Source organism: Buteo buteo, chromosome 7 (assembly GCF_964188355.1).
Source record: "Buteo buteo chromosome 7, bButBut1.hap1.1, whole genome shotgun sequence".
Lineage (NCBI taxonomy): Eukaryota > Metazoa > Chordata > Aves > Accipitriformes > Accipitridae > Buteo > Buteo buteo.
In genome coordinates, this window is record NC_134177.1 from 47,253,518 (window position 1) to 47,272,545 (window position 19,028).

General features: G+C 45.7%; 1 protein-coding gene across 2 annotated transcripts in view; it reads left to right on the plus strand.

The window, feature by feature from the left end:
- Positions 1-19,028, plus strand: part of WSCD1 (WSC domain containing 1) — a 33,717-nt gene that overhangs the window by 4,075 nt on the left and 10,614 nt on the right. For both annotated transcript variants that reach the window (XM_075033114.1, XM_075033113.1), the window contains 4 exons: positions 5,593-6,289; positions 11,185-11,299; positions 13,055-13,239; positions 16,350-16,471. In XM_075033114.1, the coding sequence (XP_074889215.1) occupies positions 5,863-6,289; positions 11,185-11,299; positions 13,055-13,239; positions 16,350-16,471 (849 nt within the window). In that variant the 5' untranslated portion in view covers positions 5,593-5,862. The remainder of the gene's footprint in view (positions 1-5,592; positions 6,290-11,184; positions 11,300-13,054; positions 13,240-16,349; positions 16,472-19,028) is intronic.

Consider the following 19,028-nt stretch of genomic DNA (forward strand, 5'->3'; position numbering starts at 1 on the left):
CCAAAAGAAAGGCTGTGAGCCAGAATCCTTCAGCTAGGTCCTAACTGACTACATTTGTCCTCAAAGAAAGCTGACAAAAGAAAGGAGAAATGTGGAAGAGGGATGGATTTTTCTAAAAATAGTGTTCATGAGTCCAATTCCCTTCAGTTTACAATAGAAAACATAGTCTTGCTTCCGTGCCAAGAACTCTGAATTTGCAAAATCCTGCTGGTCTTTAGACAAGATCAACTATTGATGAGCTGCAGCCGTCAATGCAGTACTGACCTAAGTTTCTGCACTGAGCAACCTACTAAGGGACAGCCCTCAACTGAGCAACTCTTCACCTGCAAGTCTGGGGCTGTTCTTTAGTGTCTTCAGCCTTTGCTGGCTTTCATAGCATCACTGAAAATATTCAGTCTTCCCTTAAAAATTCTGTTACTACTCCTTTGGCTAGGAGACTAGAATTGTCAAGAACTTTACAATTTTTCTTCTATTTCTCTTCACAAATAAGTTAATGTAGCTGCCTACTGTGACATCTTTGTCACACTTTGTGAGATCATTTTGGAAGCAAGGTACTGACCTGCTTCTTCTATAGCAACATTCTAATGGCAGTTATAAATCTAGTATTATATACGTAATGAAAGAAAAATAAGGATTAAACGAAAACCAGCACTTAAAATTGGAAATGCCTCCGGTCTGGTGCTTAGTCCCGTCAGTGCACTCTGAGACGCAACGTGCTGAGTTCACAATCTGTGCTCTGGCACTTCTCAATGCTGTGCATAACCTCTCAGCATTGCAAAAACACCAAGGGAGGGGTACATTTCCAGAGTGGTCTGAAACGAGTAGCACATATGGACAACTCCCTTCTCTGCCTCCTTCCAAAAAGAGCTCCCTACAGTCACGTCAGTGGTGCAGGTGTTCCCCTACCTGTTAACCACATCGTTTTTATGAAATATTGATAGAGCTCTACAAAGATACATTATCCTTTACCAGGCACAGCGGCTGTTCCTAGCGTCTGCAGCAAGTCCAACCAGGGGGCTCACATCCCCTCGAAACGGCCAGCTGCCCGCTGACGGACACGTTCAGAGGAGCTGGGTGCTACGTGGCTGCCAGAGCTCATTTCAGAGGATACCACTAAAGTCCCCTCAAGGATTGCTGCCTCTGCCACCGTGCTCTTCTGGGCAATGGCAAGACCCCACAGGAGCAGGCTCTGAGCAATGTGGCCTGCAGGAAAGTTGCAGAAAAGAAAAGCAGCTTTTCTCTGGGTGCTGGTAGGACCATGCCTTATCCAAGCATTGCAGATCCATGCAAAACCTTTGGGAGAGCATCTCTTACAGCTGGCACCCAGCACCACACACTCTGAAGCCTGACAGCACCTAAATAAACAAATAACCCATCTGCAACAGTGCTCAGGAGGATTCCCCAGCACTGGGACAGTAGTCTGGCTATCAGCCAGCAAATCCACTGGTGATCAAGTCATGCCAGATTTAGAGGGATCTTTCTTTTAAGATGTTGGCTTTCCCAGAGACAGTGAGAAGAATCGCAGCATTGACTATTTTAGGAAACAGATCGGAACACATTCATACTTGGGGATTCTTGGATTTCAGGTAAAATGCATTTTTCAGCCCTGCATTCAGTCCTGCTGGTACATATAGAGGTCTTACATAAAAAAACCTCCAACTATTTTTTCTAATGACATTTCCTGACAAAAAATTTCAGGCACAAACAGCTAAAAATGCTGTTCAAACAACTGAATGGTTATCTGACTTCTGAACAGTTAAAAATTCACCTGTCACTAGTAAAGTGAATAAATTCATACTTTATAAAATAAGATCACTCAATGCTTTTCAGGACCCCATCAAATTCTTGCCCTCAATAACCAGATAATTATCCATTTTATAAACACACAGCCACCAGATGCACCACCTTTTTAGCGGTGCAAGGGATCCTTTCCTTGCTGAAGGCACAGCACCCAGCAAATCTTCTGTACTACCACACTCCTTCTCCAAAGCTGATCCTTGCCAGTGCTAATGATTTTCCTTTTTTTTGTTGCAGTGTTAACCCTTTCATTGTTCTCTTCACCTGGAGGTCTTCTCTGCTGTTTAACAGTTCTCATTGCCCATCTCAAAGTCCTTTCAATTATCATTTTATGATTTTACTGACTAACTCAACTCTCAATTAATATGGTCCTAAAACCCCTTTGGCTGTGAGCACTCATAAATAGGAACAGAAGACTGTACTTTTCTTCCATTTCACTTCATTCATTTTAAGTGAAATATGTATGAAAAAGACAAATGATACACTTTCTATTACCAGATACTAGTTCATATCCTCCTTACTCTTTCCTTTTTAATATCATCATCAAAAGTGATGCACTTCAATTCTTTTAGGCATACTTTGATGATATTGCAATATGCAGTTTATGGAAAAATCAAATGACATTTTTTTATGTCAGCAGCACTCTCTGCTATTTCCCCACTAAAAAGCAACATTTAATTTTTGAGTTGCACATTTGCAGCAGTTGCTGTGGGCGGAGAGTCTGCTTATTTATTTGGTTGGTTTTTACTACAATGTACTGTCATGGCAACTGTACTGAGGGCAAATGCATCTGGAGGTAATTTATATATGTCATATTGACTGCAGTAAAATTGGCCTGTACCATTTAAACTTTTTGAACCACTGGGCAAGGGCAACGTTAGCCTTTTGAGACCCAGAAGCAGCTTCTCCTTAGTAAATAAATAAATAACTAAACTAGGCAGAGCTACAGGAGCAATGCCAAACGTTTCTTGGTGTTTGGATGCAGAGCTTGCTGCATACTTAAATTAGTCTGGTATCTTGGGCAGTTACCCTAGTTCTGCTGATACGTAGTAGGTTTTTCATCCTGCTAACGTGGGAGGCAGCGATCACGCCCTACGCAGGCATTGTTTGGGCAGGCGGTGGCCAGACCTGTCTCCCCTGGCACCAGGAGGCATCGCCGCGTACTGCCTAGGCAAGTGGCAGATCCTCCTGTCACGGGGACGATGCAGCTTCCAGCTGCTCCACTTTACATCATTGCAAACATGGAGAAACTCAGCTGAAATCTGCTGAAAGGCTCAAGCCTACAATAGCATTAAAAAGGACTAAATTGGGCCAGCGATGCAGTTTGAAGCATAACATGCCCGACCTCTGGTACACGGCTTCAATGGTCCTTCTCCAGCGGAGCTGCCACTCGTCACTGATTAGCAACGCCTAAAGGTTCCCGGCTGCCGCAGCACTGCCTTTCCAATGCAAATGACTTGGATGCACTTGAGAACTTTGGCTTGAAGCACTTCTTGATATTGTAACTTGATCACTTTGTGAGTAAACCAGAAGAGCTATGAAACCCTGAATTACAGTTGGGTAAAGATGATTGCAAGTCTGATAAATTTATCTAGCCTCCATCTTGCTGCTGGGGGGGGGGGGGGGGGGGCAAATCTTGAACCTTTTGAATACCTGTGTGATTGCAGCCATTATCATCTCGCGGATGAGGCTTAGCAGCAGCATTTTATTAAGAAGGGCTGTTCCTTTGTATTATAGATGACAACTTGAACACTGTACTGTCTGCTCAGACACCAGCCACCAAGGCATGTGGCTGCCTCCTCCATTGGCCAAGCCTTACCTCAAAATACTGTACGCTGTAAGGAGCACGGCAATTTCCCAGTCAGAATCTCAAATGGCTAATAGACATACGCATCTTTCTTTTAGATTAGACAGACTCTTTTGGGAATAGCTCAAGTTTCCAGTAGCCCTATGTTAGGAATAACTAGTGAATCAAATCATACCTATGCTGATAGACAGTATTTCTTCAGATAAATTAGTGCAGTAACAATCTGCAGTTATCTAATTATGGCTAATTTCCTGTTCATCTGTCTAGGTACTTCTGACCCTTTTACTGTAATTCTTGAGCACTCACAACGTTGATCAGAGATTTTTAATAATTTAACTTTAAGGGTCAGCTCTTTAGCTGGTGTAAATCAATGCATTTTCTTTGGCTTTGGAGCTGATCAGAAGGGAGGTGGGTTAACTTTTACAGTGGAGAAAGTGGTTGTTATTTACTACAGCATGCTACAGACTTGTAGCCCTTTGCACCTGCTCGCTCTCCCGAGTTCTTGGAGAAAGTGTAAACACATAGAATATTTTTGGATATTATTCAGCCCTATACAATTGAGACCACTATACATGAACTTGAACAACAAAATTTAAAAAAAGCACCTAAATCAGGTCCTCAAGACCACCCGACTTGTAGGATTAGAAGACACAGACTCCAGCCTTGTGCCAACACCATTTAGCAATCGAGGCTGAAAGGTCACACAAATGGAATTCAGGCTCAATTGACAAAAGATTCAGCTGAGCTTTAATATATTTTTGGCCTAGAAGTTTTGGAGCTTTGTTTTTGGTTGCTGCTTAAAATAGAAAGAAGTTGCACAACTAAATGAACAAGGGAATGTGTGGAGACTTAATTGGTAGCATCTATTTAAGAAAGAAGGATAAGTGAATTTCCACAAAACTTTAAATCAGATACTGAAACAAGAAGTTCAGTGAACGGATGTTTCTTTGCCAGGACTGTGGATTTCAAGAGTGTGCCCCAACTGCAAGTTAAGCAAAAGCCATAATATTTTCTTTTCTGGAAAACACTGCATCTTTTCTCAACACTTGCCTGGCTCTACAGAGAAGTGATTGACTAGGAAAACAGGAACTTATGGGGAGATGCCAGCTTTTATTTGCTATGGGAGGTTAAAGGTTCCCTAGAGCACAAAGGAGCTTTTCTTGCCCAGACAATCCCATCATGGTATACATCAGCACAACTAAAGCCTGCAAAGCTCAGAAGCAGTCAAGAGATATCTGGTGAAACTTGAAATGAATTTTTTTCATTCACTAGTTTTTATCCATGGGCATCCACATGTCAATATTTGGCAATAGAAATCTACTAAAAAAATAGCAGGATCTCTGGTTTCTTTTAAAGCGACATGCACAGCAACTCACGCAGCTCTGCGTGTCAGTACAGAATCCGCAAATACCCTTCCAGCATAAAGCCTGACTTTATTATGCTTCAAAGAGATTAATAATTATTATCTTATCTATTGTGAGTTGCAATTTCTTTTTTTTTCCCCACATACCCACACTGCTGCTTCCTTCTGATCTGTATTTGTAGCTTAGCTACTGTTTAGCTGAAAGGAAGGAATTTGATAATACCTTCCTAAAAGATGCCTGGACTGTGGCTGCCTGTTCCAGCCAGTGACAAAGAATGGAGATGTCGGCTATTGACAAAAGAAAATAAAGGACTTTTTTTCCAAACATCCCAAGAGAAATAACCTTTCTTAACCTTATCATAAAGATATTTCTTGTGCATTCCAAGTTAAAAGAAAGAAAGGAAAAAAACCCCAAACAAGTAAGGCTGAAGATCTGAAACTAGCTTCTGCTTAATCAATCATTCTCACTGGATTACAGTTTTTAAAGTGCGTAATTATGAACAACAGATGAGAGAAATGCTCAGTTTAAAAAAAATAAGGGGTAAGGGGTGGGTGGGGGAAAGTCACCCTGATGACAGGTATTTTCTATCTGGATGTGAACCAACCTTCCCCTTTGGTATTTCAGGTTTCAGCACCAGCCGTTAGGCAGCTCAGCAGAGCACTACAATGGCACCACGCCGGGTGTGCGCGGAGCCCCTCAGCCAGCCCGGCGCCTGAGGCCGGTGGCAGTGCCATACCAGGCTGCTCTCTGTGCCGCAGCCATCCGGGAAGAAGGCTTTTCGTCGGGAGAAGGCACCGAAGTGATGGGCTGAACTTATGGGAGGAACCAGTGCCCGGCCAGACGGAGATTCAGGGGCCCGTCGGGAGGCGTGAAGGGCCCGGATTCAGTAAGGGCATGGCCAAAGCTTTCTTCAGGCTACAGAAGATTCTCCGTCGGACCCAGTTTCTGCTCTTCTTCCTCACAGCAGCTTACCTGATGGCTGGCAGCCTCCTGCTGCTACAGCGGACCCGCTTGGTTATCCAGCAAGGTTCACGTGGGACCTCCGCTAATCAGGCCCTGCCAATGCCAGACGGGATGGCCGGGGTTGGGATCGTAGACCCCAGGACGCTGCAAAACTCCCGCCCCAGTCCCAGACTGCTGGTGGGCATGGACACGCTGCAGGAGCCGGCCCTGGACCAGCGGCACAGCCCACGGTGGCTCATGTCCCGCAACTCGGAGCTCAGGCAGTTGAGAAGAAGGTGGTTTCACAGGTTCATCAGTGATCAGGAGCCCATGCAAACAGCAGGATTTAAAGGGATGAAGCACACTGCTGAGCACAAAGGTAAGGGATGTACCCCTGCCCCGTTTTCTGGCACGCACACAGACTACACCTCCTCCTAGGACCGTCCCAGGCAGAGACTGGTGAGCACCATAAAGTGTCCCTGCAGAAACACCTTCCTCCTGGCTCATCACCACTTTCAAACCAGTTCTTAACCGTATGTGCAGGCCAAAGTACGATCCTGATGTCCCTAGTCATGCTGAGCTGTAACTTCCTCCAAAAAAGTATTTTTATTGACTGAATGGAAGCCCAGACAGTGAAATATGCTTCCCTAATTTAAATTATTTTCTCTTCAAGTAGCCAGAGATGAACACTGTTTAATTGATTTTCTTTCTCCGAACAGGGAACACTTTAAAAGTGGGTTTTATTAAATTAACTATCCAAAACCACACAATACCTTAAGTCTAGAAGTGCCTCCTTGCTGCTAACGCTTTCTAGCATATACTAAATTCTGCCATTGCAAACACATTCACTGCTCCTGACCTGCTCCCTGTGACCGTCTCTGCAAACACACTGTCCTTAGGGGGACAAGATGTGGGTCACACAACCCTCCTGAACCAGAGACAAACTCCATCTGTTTGGTGAGTTTGCTGAAAATTTGCAACAGGCCAAGGGGAACGCATGGGGAATTCACGCCGCTGCACGGGTGCAGTGCATCAGTGGCTAGAGCACAGGGTAGAAAACTGTACGCCTTCCAATCCAAATGGAAAGCCATTCAGGTTTGACAGAAATGTGAGTTCACTTCACTGTGAGCCTGATCCTGCTGCCTGAAGTGCTGCTGATAAGGACTGCTTTGGTTTGTTCAGTAGGAAAGCTTTTAAGAAACTATTTCCAGAGCAAGCAAAGAAGCAAAACAGGAGTCTGTAGATGTTCACATTTCCTGCATGGAAATTCATAGCCTTATGACCCCCCCAAAGAAAGCCGCATCATCCCGGGCGAGTTTGGGATGGCACCCCCTCGCTGGGCCCACGACACGCTCTGAGGAGGTGTACAAAGCCAGATGCCCGCAGTGTTGGGCTGTTACACAGCTGAGCTGCTCGCTGTGCAGCGGGGAGCTGGAGCCCCAATTCTGCAGTCACCTCCAAAGGCTGAGCATCCCCAGAGAGCAAACAAGCCCCCTTGAGAAGCCCAACATAGAAAGCAACAGGATTCAAGCTAGGTGACTGACCATGCTCTCAAGGTTGCAGCATCAAATTAGGAGTTTGCAATCTTTGATCCATTGCCTTTTAGAAGAACTAGTTATTGTTGGAGATGTTTCACTGATAATAAAAAAAGAATGGGATCTGGATGACTAGACACCACATTACTAAACTGCTCTTTAGTTTGTTGAATAAATTTACCCAAAGGGGCACCTTCTGCAAAAATCCCACAAAATGGGTGCCCCCTTGTGACTCCTACTGAGTGAAGTGTCAGAAATGAGAACAAGGTGATAGTGATGGTGTATGGGAGATGACTCTCACTCTCTGAGTCAGGCAAACTAACCGCTGGAGCCACCTGAAGCACCAAGCTGGAGCTTCCAAGAGTGCTCCGCAGGCTCTTCATAACATCCCATTGGTAGCAGGCTTTAGTGGTAGAGAAGAGAGGCTGCAAAGCGCAGATGTCTCCCAGAGAACCCCACTGCATTTCGTGACATGCCCCGAGCACATAGCCTGGGTGCTCAGAACTTAATGACAGCCCCTGGACTAGCATGAAACACGAGGTTGCAGCTACTCCATCCCGCACACCAGTGACCAAGCCTGGTGCAGGGGAGCAGAAAGCTTTGGGGGGTGGCCCTGTCCCTATCCCTGTCCCTGCTGGGCAGGGCTGGACGCAGAGACTGCCAGCTCTTTGTGGGAGGAGGATGCACCTCCACCTTCAGCAAACGTGTCTTTTCCTGACTTTGGTCACCACCTAGTTTAATAAGCTCTTCGTGGACAGTTGCGGAAAAGAATCACATGAACCCTCCAGGCTACCATTTTTGTGCCTGTACCTCATAAAGCCAGTATTTAATATCCACAAAGTACTACTTTTTTTACTTTTTTGCAAGCAGCAGACACCCTGGTCTCAGCTGCTTAGTAGAGGCTGACGATTTAACAAGGAGGTGCTCAGGCAGGGTGCTGCCTGGGCAGGCTTGCTGTTTCACACCGGGAGATTTGAGGGGGCCGTGGAAGAGAGAAAGCAATACAATAAATTAGGGCACATTACATTCTGTTGCTCCAGATGTCCTGTGAGCAGTACTTCCATGCTGCACGTGCTCTGGCAGCATGGATAGTTTTGGTGGGTTCAATGAAGTAAACCTGGCTTGCTGAACTTGGTGAGTGCCCACAAGCCATATGGCTTTGCCTCTTCCGCAGTCCCGACTGTGTGAAGACAGCATGCCTGGTTCTCCCTTCATGGACTGTAGCTGCTTGGGCAGCTCTAGTCCCCCTTGCATTTGGTGAATTCCTACCCACCCACCCCTGGTGAACAAAAGAACAGATAAAAAGTAGAGAAACATGGTGAGTCCTTATGAGCTACTCTAATACTAGGCAGAGCATGAACCTGTTCTTTAAAAACTTCAATTAAAACCAAAAAAATTAATTTTGAAAATTATCCATAAAGTTAGTTAAGGCTAGCACCTGTATCAGCCATTAAGCTAGTGCCTTGCTCAGGTTCTAACTGCTGACTGAGAGGAGCCAGAAGGACTATTTATTGCTACATCCTACTGAATTATGTTGATTCAAATATGCATCATTTGAATATCTGACTGAACATGAAGTGACATTATTAATAACAGTATTGTTAACAAGCATTGGAATGCCTTTGGAAATTATCAATTAAAAATTTAACTACCTACGTAGAGCATGTTATCTTCCCCCCCCCTCACTTCTCCTGGTAAACTTACAGGCTTGTTATTTCATTATGGATCCCTTCCAAGATATAATTAACTCCTCCGTGGTTATAATGCTTATTAAAGTTTCAGCGTTGCCCTGTGGTTCCCGCTCAGTAAAGCGGCACATTGCCTTACCACGGAGGCTGTGTTTGTGCATTCCTCATCAGTGCCATCCTAATAACGCCCATGCTTCCTCACACGGCACGGCCGCTCTGCCCCAGCTCACGCACGGGGATTGCAAGCCAGCCCTCCGTGTGCTTCCCGGGGCAGACCCTTAACCCGAGACAAAAATGATGGCATCTGCTCCAGCATATTGTGAGCACCTCCTGGCTCACTTTGCCTTGCTCTGTGTCCACCCAGGATCACACGGCCTTGGGTGAGAAAATTCAAGTCCTTATGTTTTTTCCTCCACATAAAGCTATCTTGCCTGCTTACATCGTAAGTGGCTCAGGGTAGGGACCACATCTTACCCTGCCAGGGAGACTGGCAAATACTACTAGTGCAACAAATGAAACCAGGAATTTGTTAGGTAAAAAATGAAAATTTTCTGTTACGAACGCTTCCAGCGGATGGGGTGTTTCATACCATTTCCCCTGGCCTGGTTACACCATTGCACAGGATGCAGAGGTGACAAGGACTGGATTGCTGACCTGACGTTCCGCTCCAAGAGCGCAGAGTCTCTCTGTGACTCGTTCACAGGAGGATGTGAATGAGATATTGCTGCCGGGCTGGCAGCAGCGCGGGAAGGATGCAGGGAGGAGCGTGGATGCCGCCTGTGTTCGCTGGCCTGCCCGTGCCTCCTGACTCAGGCTCTTTGGCCCCACACGCTGAGTTTTCTGCTGCTACTGGTTTGAATCAAAGTACCCAAATCAAGTCTCCACTAAAATGCAGAACATCCTTATTGCAGGTGTGTGACTCCCATCTCATCAACAGAGTGCTGTGGGTGTATATTCACAGCTTGTGAATTTTCTAATTGCATGTTTGCAAATTACCAATGTGCAGGTCTTTGAATCTACTGTTGTGTTTGTAATATTTAAATGTTTGATTTATTATTCTTAGCTCCAAAATCTCTGTTAGAGTGGCTCAAACTTTCTTTTTCTTGTGGATTATTTTATTGTTAATACAATGCTTTTTAGTTTCATTTTTCCTCATATATTCTTTCCCTGTGTTATCACCTCAATACTGCTACTTCTAAAATCAAATTTCCTTTTTTCCTTCATATTTTAATGATAAAATGTACTTAAATACACACAACTGCTGTATAATAGTGGGACTCCACATCATCCTTCCAATCATATATTAAAAAATGGGCTGGATTTTTATAGTCTTTTGTTCATGACAACAAAAAAGAGGCTCAACATAGGATGCAGTCTAAGAGAAATATTTATCTTTCATATGCTAAGCAAGACGTATTTTAAGAGATTCATTTGCACCAGAGAGAAAGAGAGAGTTCAATGCGATAGCTAGACAGTGCTGTCTAGTTAAGACTGAAGTTATCTTTCCATTATAGCTTTAATATAACTCTATGTACCCAAAGAGAATTGATTTTCTTAATATTTCTCTTGCACCATCTCATTATCAACTAGAGATTTGCAAGAAAACCTGGGAGAAATCCAACAAGATTTCTCAAAGTTTATATCATTTTGAAGACTACCTTCTCCTTTACTTCAGAAACTCACCATGCTTTGTCACCGGAGGGAGTCAAGCAGGCAGCAGTCGCCTGCGGGAACCATGGCTCCGGGGTGGTCGCAGACTCTGGGTCTGCAAAGGTAGGCCTGCTTAAAGTAATGCGGGTAAGGGAAAAGTCTCATTTCCCTTCTGTTCATTTCCATTTGACATTTGAGTTTACTCCTTCAATAGCACCTACAAAGGTTCAGTACCAGCGGACAGGTCTGTAGAGCAAGCTGGACCCCAGGCAGGTTGTGACTTGATCAAATGCAACCCTGCTTGCAACATACAGCACTCGATCACAGCTGGATTTTTTTTTTCCCTCTCCCCTGTCTCCATCCCATGCATGTTGCCTAACTCTGGTCTTGCATGCACACAGGCACCTACATGGGATGCTTCAGTGATGATTCAAGGGAAAGGACACTGAAAGGAGCTGTGTTTTATGACTTAAGAAAAATGACAGTATCTCACTGTCAGGAAGCTTGTGCTGAGAGGTGAGTGCTATTTTTTCACTGCTAGTTTTCTCTTTTCTAACAATAAGTGGAACTGAATTTGAAATGGGAAAAGCTTGCATACGTTAAATATATAGCATCTGTGAAAACTGTGATTATCTCATACCTTCAGGCATGGCATAGCTCTGCTACCTTGCTTAAAGTAGTCTGTTTCACTGCCGCCTATTCTCTTTATTATAGCATGGCTACTTACAATATATTTTCTGTTGTCCTGGTCAAAAATTACTGGTTTGTTAGATAGTCTTTGTTAGATATTGCCCTCTAGCCCAAATCTTTGATCTAAAATATTTAAAAAACTATGAAGAAACTACCGCTTCCAGAAGCAGGAGAGAACAAGATGACCAGGTGTGTGGTAAGGAGCAGGGCTGTTCCCAGCGCAGCCCGCAGAGCTGCCGGTCATCAGGGAACAGGCAGGCGCAGCTCCTGCCACCGCTCTGCCTGCCCTGTCAGCCGAGGCAGGGTGCGGGCTGGGGATGATCATTAGTGCCTGGGGCAGGACTATATGAAAATATTTATGAAAAAGATTTCCCATTGCTCCCAAGCACAAGAGAAAGCAGAAGAAACAATGCGATTTAGAGCTATTCCTGTGAATTTTGCTTCCCTTGGTCCATAGGGCAACGCAGTGTACGTGGAGCCCATCGCTTCAGGGGTGCCCGAACTGCAGCTTAACCCCATCTTGCTGGCTCTCGGACCCCCCTGTTGCAGCCCAGTCCCCTGCAGCCACACAAAGACGCTCCAGATGGAGCTGTCCCTTGGGTGAAGGGAATGGTACTCTCCTCTCAGATGGACAGACCGTCAGGCCTCGTCAGACAGTTTTTGGAGGACGCGGAGCCAGGCCCTGGCTTGGTGCAGCCAGCAGCGGGGTCAGCGGTGGGCCTCGCCGAAGGGACCCTCACGCAGCCTGCGTGGGCATGGCGCGTGCTCGCCTTTGGCATGAGAGGCCCAAGGGAGCGCTTCGCCCTGCAAAGGGGACCCGAGGGACCGTGCGCCGTGACCGCAGGCTGCCACCTCCATCCAAGCACCGACTCCTGTGCCACGAGCCCACCCAGACCGGACAGTGGTTTCACGCGGTGTAGGAGGCACTGGCAGCCTGTAGTGGCCGCTCCTGGAGCCGGCGCGGTGGCGGGAAGCAAGCCACAGCTTGGGCATCTCGGGAGAGGCAGCGAGCCCTGGGCCTGCTGTTCGAGCGGTGGCCTCACCTGGGCTTGAGCATTTGAAAATTGCCTAACTGGATCCAAAAAGTTAACAGAACCTCTGAAAGGGGCTTTTCTTCTCTGTCACTCTAAACCATTCTTAAACATTTCTGATCAAAACCTGAAGGGGTAGCTCTGGGCAGGGGCAGCACCACCCCCAGCAGCGACGCTGTCACATCCGTGGCACCAGGTGGGCGAAGGCCCGGCTGCGCTCCCGCGGGAACGGCACAAGCACGACTGTACAGCCGGAGACCGGGCCGTCGCTCAGACACCCGCATCGGGAGGCAAAGCCCACCTCGCTCTCCCGAGGACTGCCCCGGGCCCGGGCAGCCCACGCCAGACGGAATCTGACCACCACCGCTCCCCGCCGTCACCCGCGGTACGAGGTGGCTGCCCGCGCTGGTCCCCGGGGCTGGCTGCGCCTCTGGAGCAGGGCAGCAGAAGCGTACGCCGCACACGGGGACAGGCTCCTGCCTTCGTTAGGTATAAACTCGGGAGTAGACGGGGTGCCTGTAGCAACAGTGCCCGGTTTTGTTCCCCGCAGGGCTTACACCTATGCGGGCCTGGCGTACGGAGCAGAGTGCTACTGCGGGAACAAGCTGCCAGCCACCGCCTCGAAGCCCGAGGAATGCAACAGCGAGTGCAAGGGGGAGAAGGGCTCCGTCTGCGGAGGGGTGAACCGGCTCTCTGTCTACAGGGTGGAGGAGCTGCGGGCAGGAGCGAGAAGACGTAAGTGGGTGTGCGACCAGAGAGAGGAGGCTGCTCTCCCCAGAAACGACGCTCGCCCCACGGGGGGAGACGCCACAGCCGGGCTGAGCGCGTGGGCTGTCCCTGTGGCTCGTCTCGCTCCGTTTGTCACCAGAGTTTGAAACAGCAAAAGACAAAGGTGCCCATGGGGCGCGGTGTCCATTTGCTGCTGGTCTGGTCCCTGGCTCCCTCCCCGAAATAGCAGCGCTGCTCACCGCCTCGGAGCGGCGAGACATGCCTGGCGCGGCTGCCTCAGGGCTGCCACGTAGGAAGTTAGTGTCACCAGGGAAAAAAAAAAATACAGTGCAGAGCGACTGCAACAGCAGCAGAATTTCAGCTGAAAAACTACTCCATATTGCATCCATTGCAGAGGGACAAACCCACACGTGTTTAAGAAACAACCCTGGAAGTGGGTAGCTTTTAATGGAAGGGTAGAAAAGCACTCATATCAATGCCACCCTAAGCTCAGAAACTATCCTAAATGAAATAAGTGCTACGTGACTGCAGGAGGAGAATAAGTAGAGGCCAGAGAGAGGGGCACACTACTCTCTTTCCTAAGTGACAGAAGCGAGACCACAGTTTTGCTCTTCCAAGGACTTCTGTTCTAGTGGCGGTTGGGATTTTTGTTTCATCATCAGATGACAACATTCTACTTGTCATTCAATCAGCTACCATGGGAGATACAACAGATAAACCTTTGGGCCAACACAAAACACATAAAATACCTAAACAGCTGAGCAGCCCTTACTTTTGGCAAGCTCACAAGACCTTACGGATGTTATTTGCTGAGAAGAAGCACCAAGACCTAAGGTTGTGCCAGTATTGATGGTACTTCATTTATTCTTAAAGACAAGTCAAGGTTTGTACAATAATCCACCCAGCTACATATAAATTATATATCAAAGGTACATAGACTTAAATTGCTAGTGTCAGGCTGACAGGCACGTTGGCAGGTTTCCCAGGACATGCATCACTGTTTAAATCTTCAGCATAAAATATATATACATATTTCACAGGAAAAGGCGGCATTTATTTTTTTCTTAAGTATTAATGAATTAGTCATCAAATTAGTCTAGCCTGGAGCTAGATTTGTATTTTGTCTGCCCTTAGTAATACCTGATATTAGACTGTTTGAAGAATCCCACTGACACAAGCTAGCTGAGGGGCCAACAGAAGTATTAATCACGATGAATAAGTATATTGGAAAGTAACTCTGAAACTGTAACAGCATCCATGATTTACACCACGCAATGTAAAGAACAGACCTCGCATAAGGCTTCTACTTCTGCAGAGCAGATCCAGCGGCATCTCCATTTAAACCCTCCCAGACATGGGGTTTGCCGGCACGGCCGTCCCCTTCCCACCCTGGTTCCCTGGGCAACACGAGCTGCACAGCTCGTGCCCCACAGGACTCGTGGCCCCCCACATCACATTCAACGCAATGAAGCCCAAAGTCTGCGGCTATTGCAGTCTGGGGATCACTGTGGCAATTCAGCCATCCTTCCCCAGAAAGCAGGCAGATGACATAAATACAGCACGTTTCCAGTGTGATCTGTGAGTTCTCTGCAAACCATGCTCCCTCCCAAGTGCCAGTGGGGGCAGTTCAAGCTTTCCTCCTGACCTGCTCAGGCAACTCTAAACATGTCCATAAACATTTTGTTTCAGGAATTAAATCTTGGTGTGAGATTTAGTAGGAATTCTTTCAAGAGCATCCCGAGAAGCCACAAAACTTGTGTTCCTTCATTCTTTGGTGCTGTGCTTGCAATGATCTGGTCCCAGGGAGACTCCTGTTTCCCCTCAACTTGCATCAAGTTATTTTATTTTCACATCTCCCAGGTGATCCCAAAGATATAGCATTGCTTCTAGTAACTGGTTTGAACTGTTATTAGAACAATATTTAAGCAGCTTCTCCTTAGATTGCTCTTGGCTCATGCTGGGGAATCTGGGCCCTTGTGCCAGGAAATTCACGCAGAACCAAATTTTTCCTTCAAAACTGCACTGCACCTCTCCTGTCATCCAACACATTTCCCACATCAGTTCTGGTGAGTATTGCTTAAGGTAGCCAGTGAGTGCAGACCCAAATTTATTCCCAAAACTACCTTTCTCCCTACTGAGTCACGCTAGGCAAATTCTGTCAATAAAGAGTTAGTACAGAGTGATGAAGTTTTCCACCATTGTAAAGCCCACAAAATCACAAGAATTACAGAAGTATCATACAACATGCAGAATTTTTTCTTTTCTAACCAGCCACGCAATGTTATTTTCTTCATTACCATTAGTTCATCTGTGCAAATACAGGGCATTACCCAGGGTAGTGAGTTTCCATGGCAGCTTTGGGTTTTCATTTGGTTCTGTCAGGGGACATTTCTCTCTCAAGCATGAGGGAAAATTGTATTGCTGCTTGTAACAAGTATTTGAGCCAAATCCTGACTTCAATCACAGTGATGCAAAAAATGGAACAATTCTGCGAAGCTCTGTGGCATTTATACAGGAGCAGGTGAGATCAGACTCTGATGCTAAAGACTTGAAGAAAGCTGTTCTCCCTGAACAGCTTACAAAAGCCTAGTTTAGATTTCGAAGGCTGCAGCAAACTCCCTAGGCCTGAAAAGAAAGCGAGTGGGAAGAGGAGAGGGATAGCTCAGCAACTGAGCAGATGTGCAGGAAGGTGGGTCCCTGTGGGGGCTTTCAGGACTCATTTAAATTCCTTTCCTTTTCTGGTGCAGATCATGGGAAGCTTTGTAGATTTTTATTGGGGCTTTTAAGTCTTTCAGGGGAAAGCATGTCTTCAAAAGAAAACTGGGACTTGCAAACAATAGCAATGCCCTCCACTGGTGGAATTTAATCTAAACTCTGCTGCAGCCCTACTTTCAGTGGTTTGTACAAAGCTAAAGGCGTGTGCTCCTTTCAATTCCACAGGATTTGCAACACATTTTTCTAGTGTATATCATGGTTTCTCTTATTTCTACAGCATTTGGAATATAAAATTTATTTTTTTTATTTTTAGCTTCTGAACCTAATATTGTTCTTTGTGAAAGAGGCAGGATACTACGGACATTGTTTTCTCAAGAGAAACCTATTTCATATCCCTGCAGGGAGGAATGTTATCTATCGAGGATGTTTTAGAGCTCCAGAAAATTTAACAGACACCTTTCCAGCCTCTTTGATACAGCCCAATTTGACGGTGGAGATGTGCTCTGAATTTTGCTCCAAGAAAGTAAGAACAGTTCTCATTTCACATCCTTTCTTTTTTGTTATTTTAAATTTTATTCTACTAAGGGAATAGCAGACATTAGTGCCTTAGAGCTTTGAATTTGTAAATGAGTTTCTAAAGGACAAAACTCAGAGTAAATACCCAGTGATGCATCTGGTCCAACCACTCTTTTGAGTGGGGATGGTGGGAGGGAAGCCATCAGAGTGATGCCACTAAATATGATGCACAGAAAGGCTGTTCTAAGTGACAAGTATCAACCATGAGGAAATCAATACCATTTCCATGTCACATTCATACCAAGCCCAGAGCCAGATTTGACCCCAGGAGAGGTCTTGGTGGCTGCTGCTCATGGGGAGACATGCTGCTGGAGGGTGGATGTGGGCTGGCAGCACCTGAAATGTGGCTCCAGTGCCCTCTGGGGAGCTGGTCCCTGGCTCAGCTCTCAGGAGCCACGCACGGTGCATGGGCAGGGCAGGGAGAAGCAATCCCCAGCGCTCTTCACTTTGTGCCCTGTGTGCTCCCCTCCAAGGTCGTCCTTTAGGTCTCGGGCTCCCTGACGGTGCAGCAGCAGGCACTGCCATAGCAAAGAAGATTTAATGCTGAGGTGTCTACACACAATTTTTGCACCAGTGTGTAACTGTGTTGGCTAGGAACTTGATACAATCTTAAATATAAAAAAAAAAAAATTAGCAGATAAGCACAGTGAAAGCAGGTGGATATTCCTGATACTTTTATATAAACGTGTCTCTTTCCACACCAGAAGAATTTATACCACTTTCACTATAACCTATGTAATTTAAATCAAATTTATTTTAATTTAAAATTGAATCATTGTAGAACTTTATGCCGATATATAAGACCACAAGAAAGCAACAAATAAGGTCAGTTGTATGCTTATTGGCTTTTGGACAGAAGGTGAGAAGGAGGAACATGCTAACATCTGCTGTCCTTGTGCACACTCTTGGCCTGAAGCATCACCTTTGCTCATCCTCCACACTACCACAGAGTAAGACCATGGCTGTAAGAACCGAAGGAGTTTGACTTTGACAGACTTGGGTGTCCTTACGGGAGGGAACATTTGGCCCAGGGCACCCTCTGCTTTAGCAGCTGTTGCTGTGGTTGGTTCCCTTCCCTTCCTCCCCACTCCAACGGGGCCTATTTTTTTTGTACAGAGCAGGGTTCACTGTGTGGTCAGATTTAGCCTGCAGACACATTCAGCCTCATGCACGAAACTGAACATTCAATTACTTTGCCTTCTAGCATCACGAAATTGATTAAAACTATTAAGGCATGAACAACAAATCTTCTTAATTACTAGGTAGAGTGGGAAAGCTTTTCCCAGTCAACATACCCTCTATACCAGCTCATCAGTGTTTTAAGAATGCATCATGGAATTAACTCTGTGCAGCAAATTGCAGTGAATCACCCATATACCCTGTATATAGTACCTTACAAGCATGCATACAAACACACTCTCACATCCTCCATGCATATAAATGTTCAGTAAAGTAGGACTTCACGAGCAATTCTTTCCAAGCTCTGCCATTAATCTATTATTTAATGGTAGAAAAAAAAATCTTGCTCTTTCTGTGGCAATTTACCCCCATGTAACATAATTTTATTAATATTTACTGATGAAGTGCAATTAATTATTGCTTCTCTATGTGGGAGAACAGTATGAAATATCTGGAGAAGTTGTTTTCAGATGTGCTCAACCATAAGGTCAATGTTTTTAAGCACAGTCATGCCATTCTGGTTTTGGGAGATTACTTTTCTAAATAAGTGGGTTTTCAGAAGTACAGTTCCTTCAAGTTTTTCTGGCTACACAGCCAAAAAGTGGAAGCCTCTGAAATCACTGGTGACTGAGAAGGACAGGAAAAAGACCACAACCAAAATGTGCCATATTATCATGACATTCAAACAGGGTTGAATAGAGGAGAGCAGCAGGATGGAGAAAACTGTCCATCTCTGCAGAACAGCTAGCAGCTTTCCAGAGTTAGAGTCAATGCATATTGACTTGATGAAGCTTGTGTGAAAAAGCCATCATCAAACCACATATTCTAAAGGATTATCTAAACAGACTCCTTCTGCACAGAGGGCACGGAGAGGGCTGCAGAAATTATAACATTAAGAGGAAAAGGGATTGAAGGAAGGTGAAGAAAAGGTTTGGTACCTCTCATTTATTCCCTCCCTAAAACAGGGCAGGTAACAACCTGCTTATCTCCCCCTGCCTCCTTTAACTTTGCTAGGCGCCATGCTATCCTTTGTAAAGTGACTATTGGAGAGTATTTGCCTGCAAAAAGACTAGCAATGTCTCCCTCCACTTAAGCAGCAGCAATTACGTATCCAGAAGTCCAACTGTTACACATCAATGTGTGCTTTAACTCTAGATACCAAAACAACTCCTATCATGACACTACAAATATTTGTCCTGACTTCAGTTCCTTTCCTTTCAAAATAAGATGGACAACTTCCTAGCTGACAGCAACATACTTAGCCCTCCTGAAATCAGGAAGGAACCGTCATTTTAGTCCAGTGTGTTATGCTGAAAGGAATTATC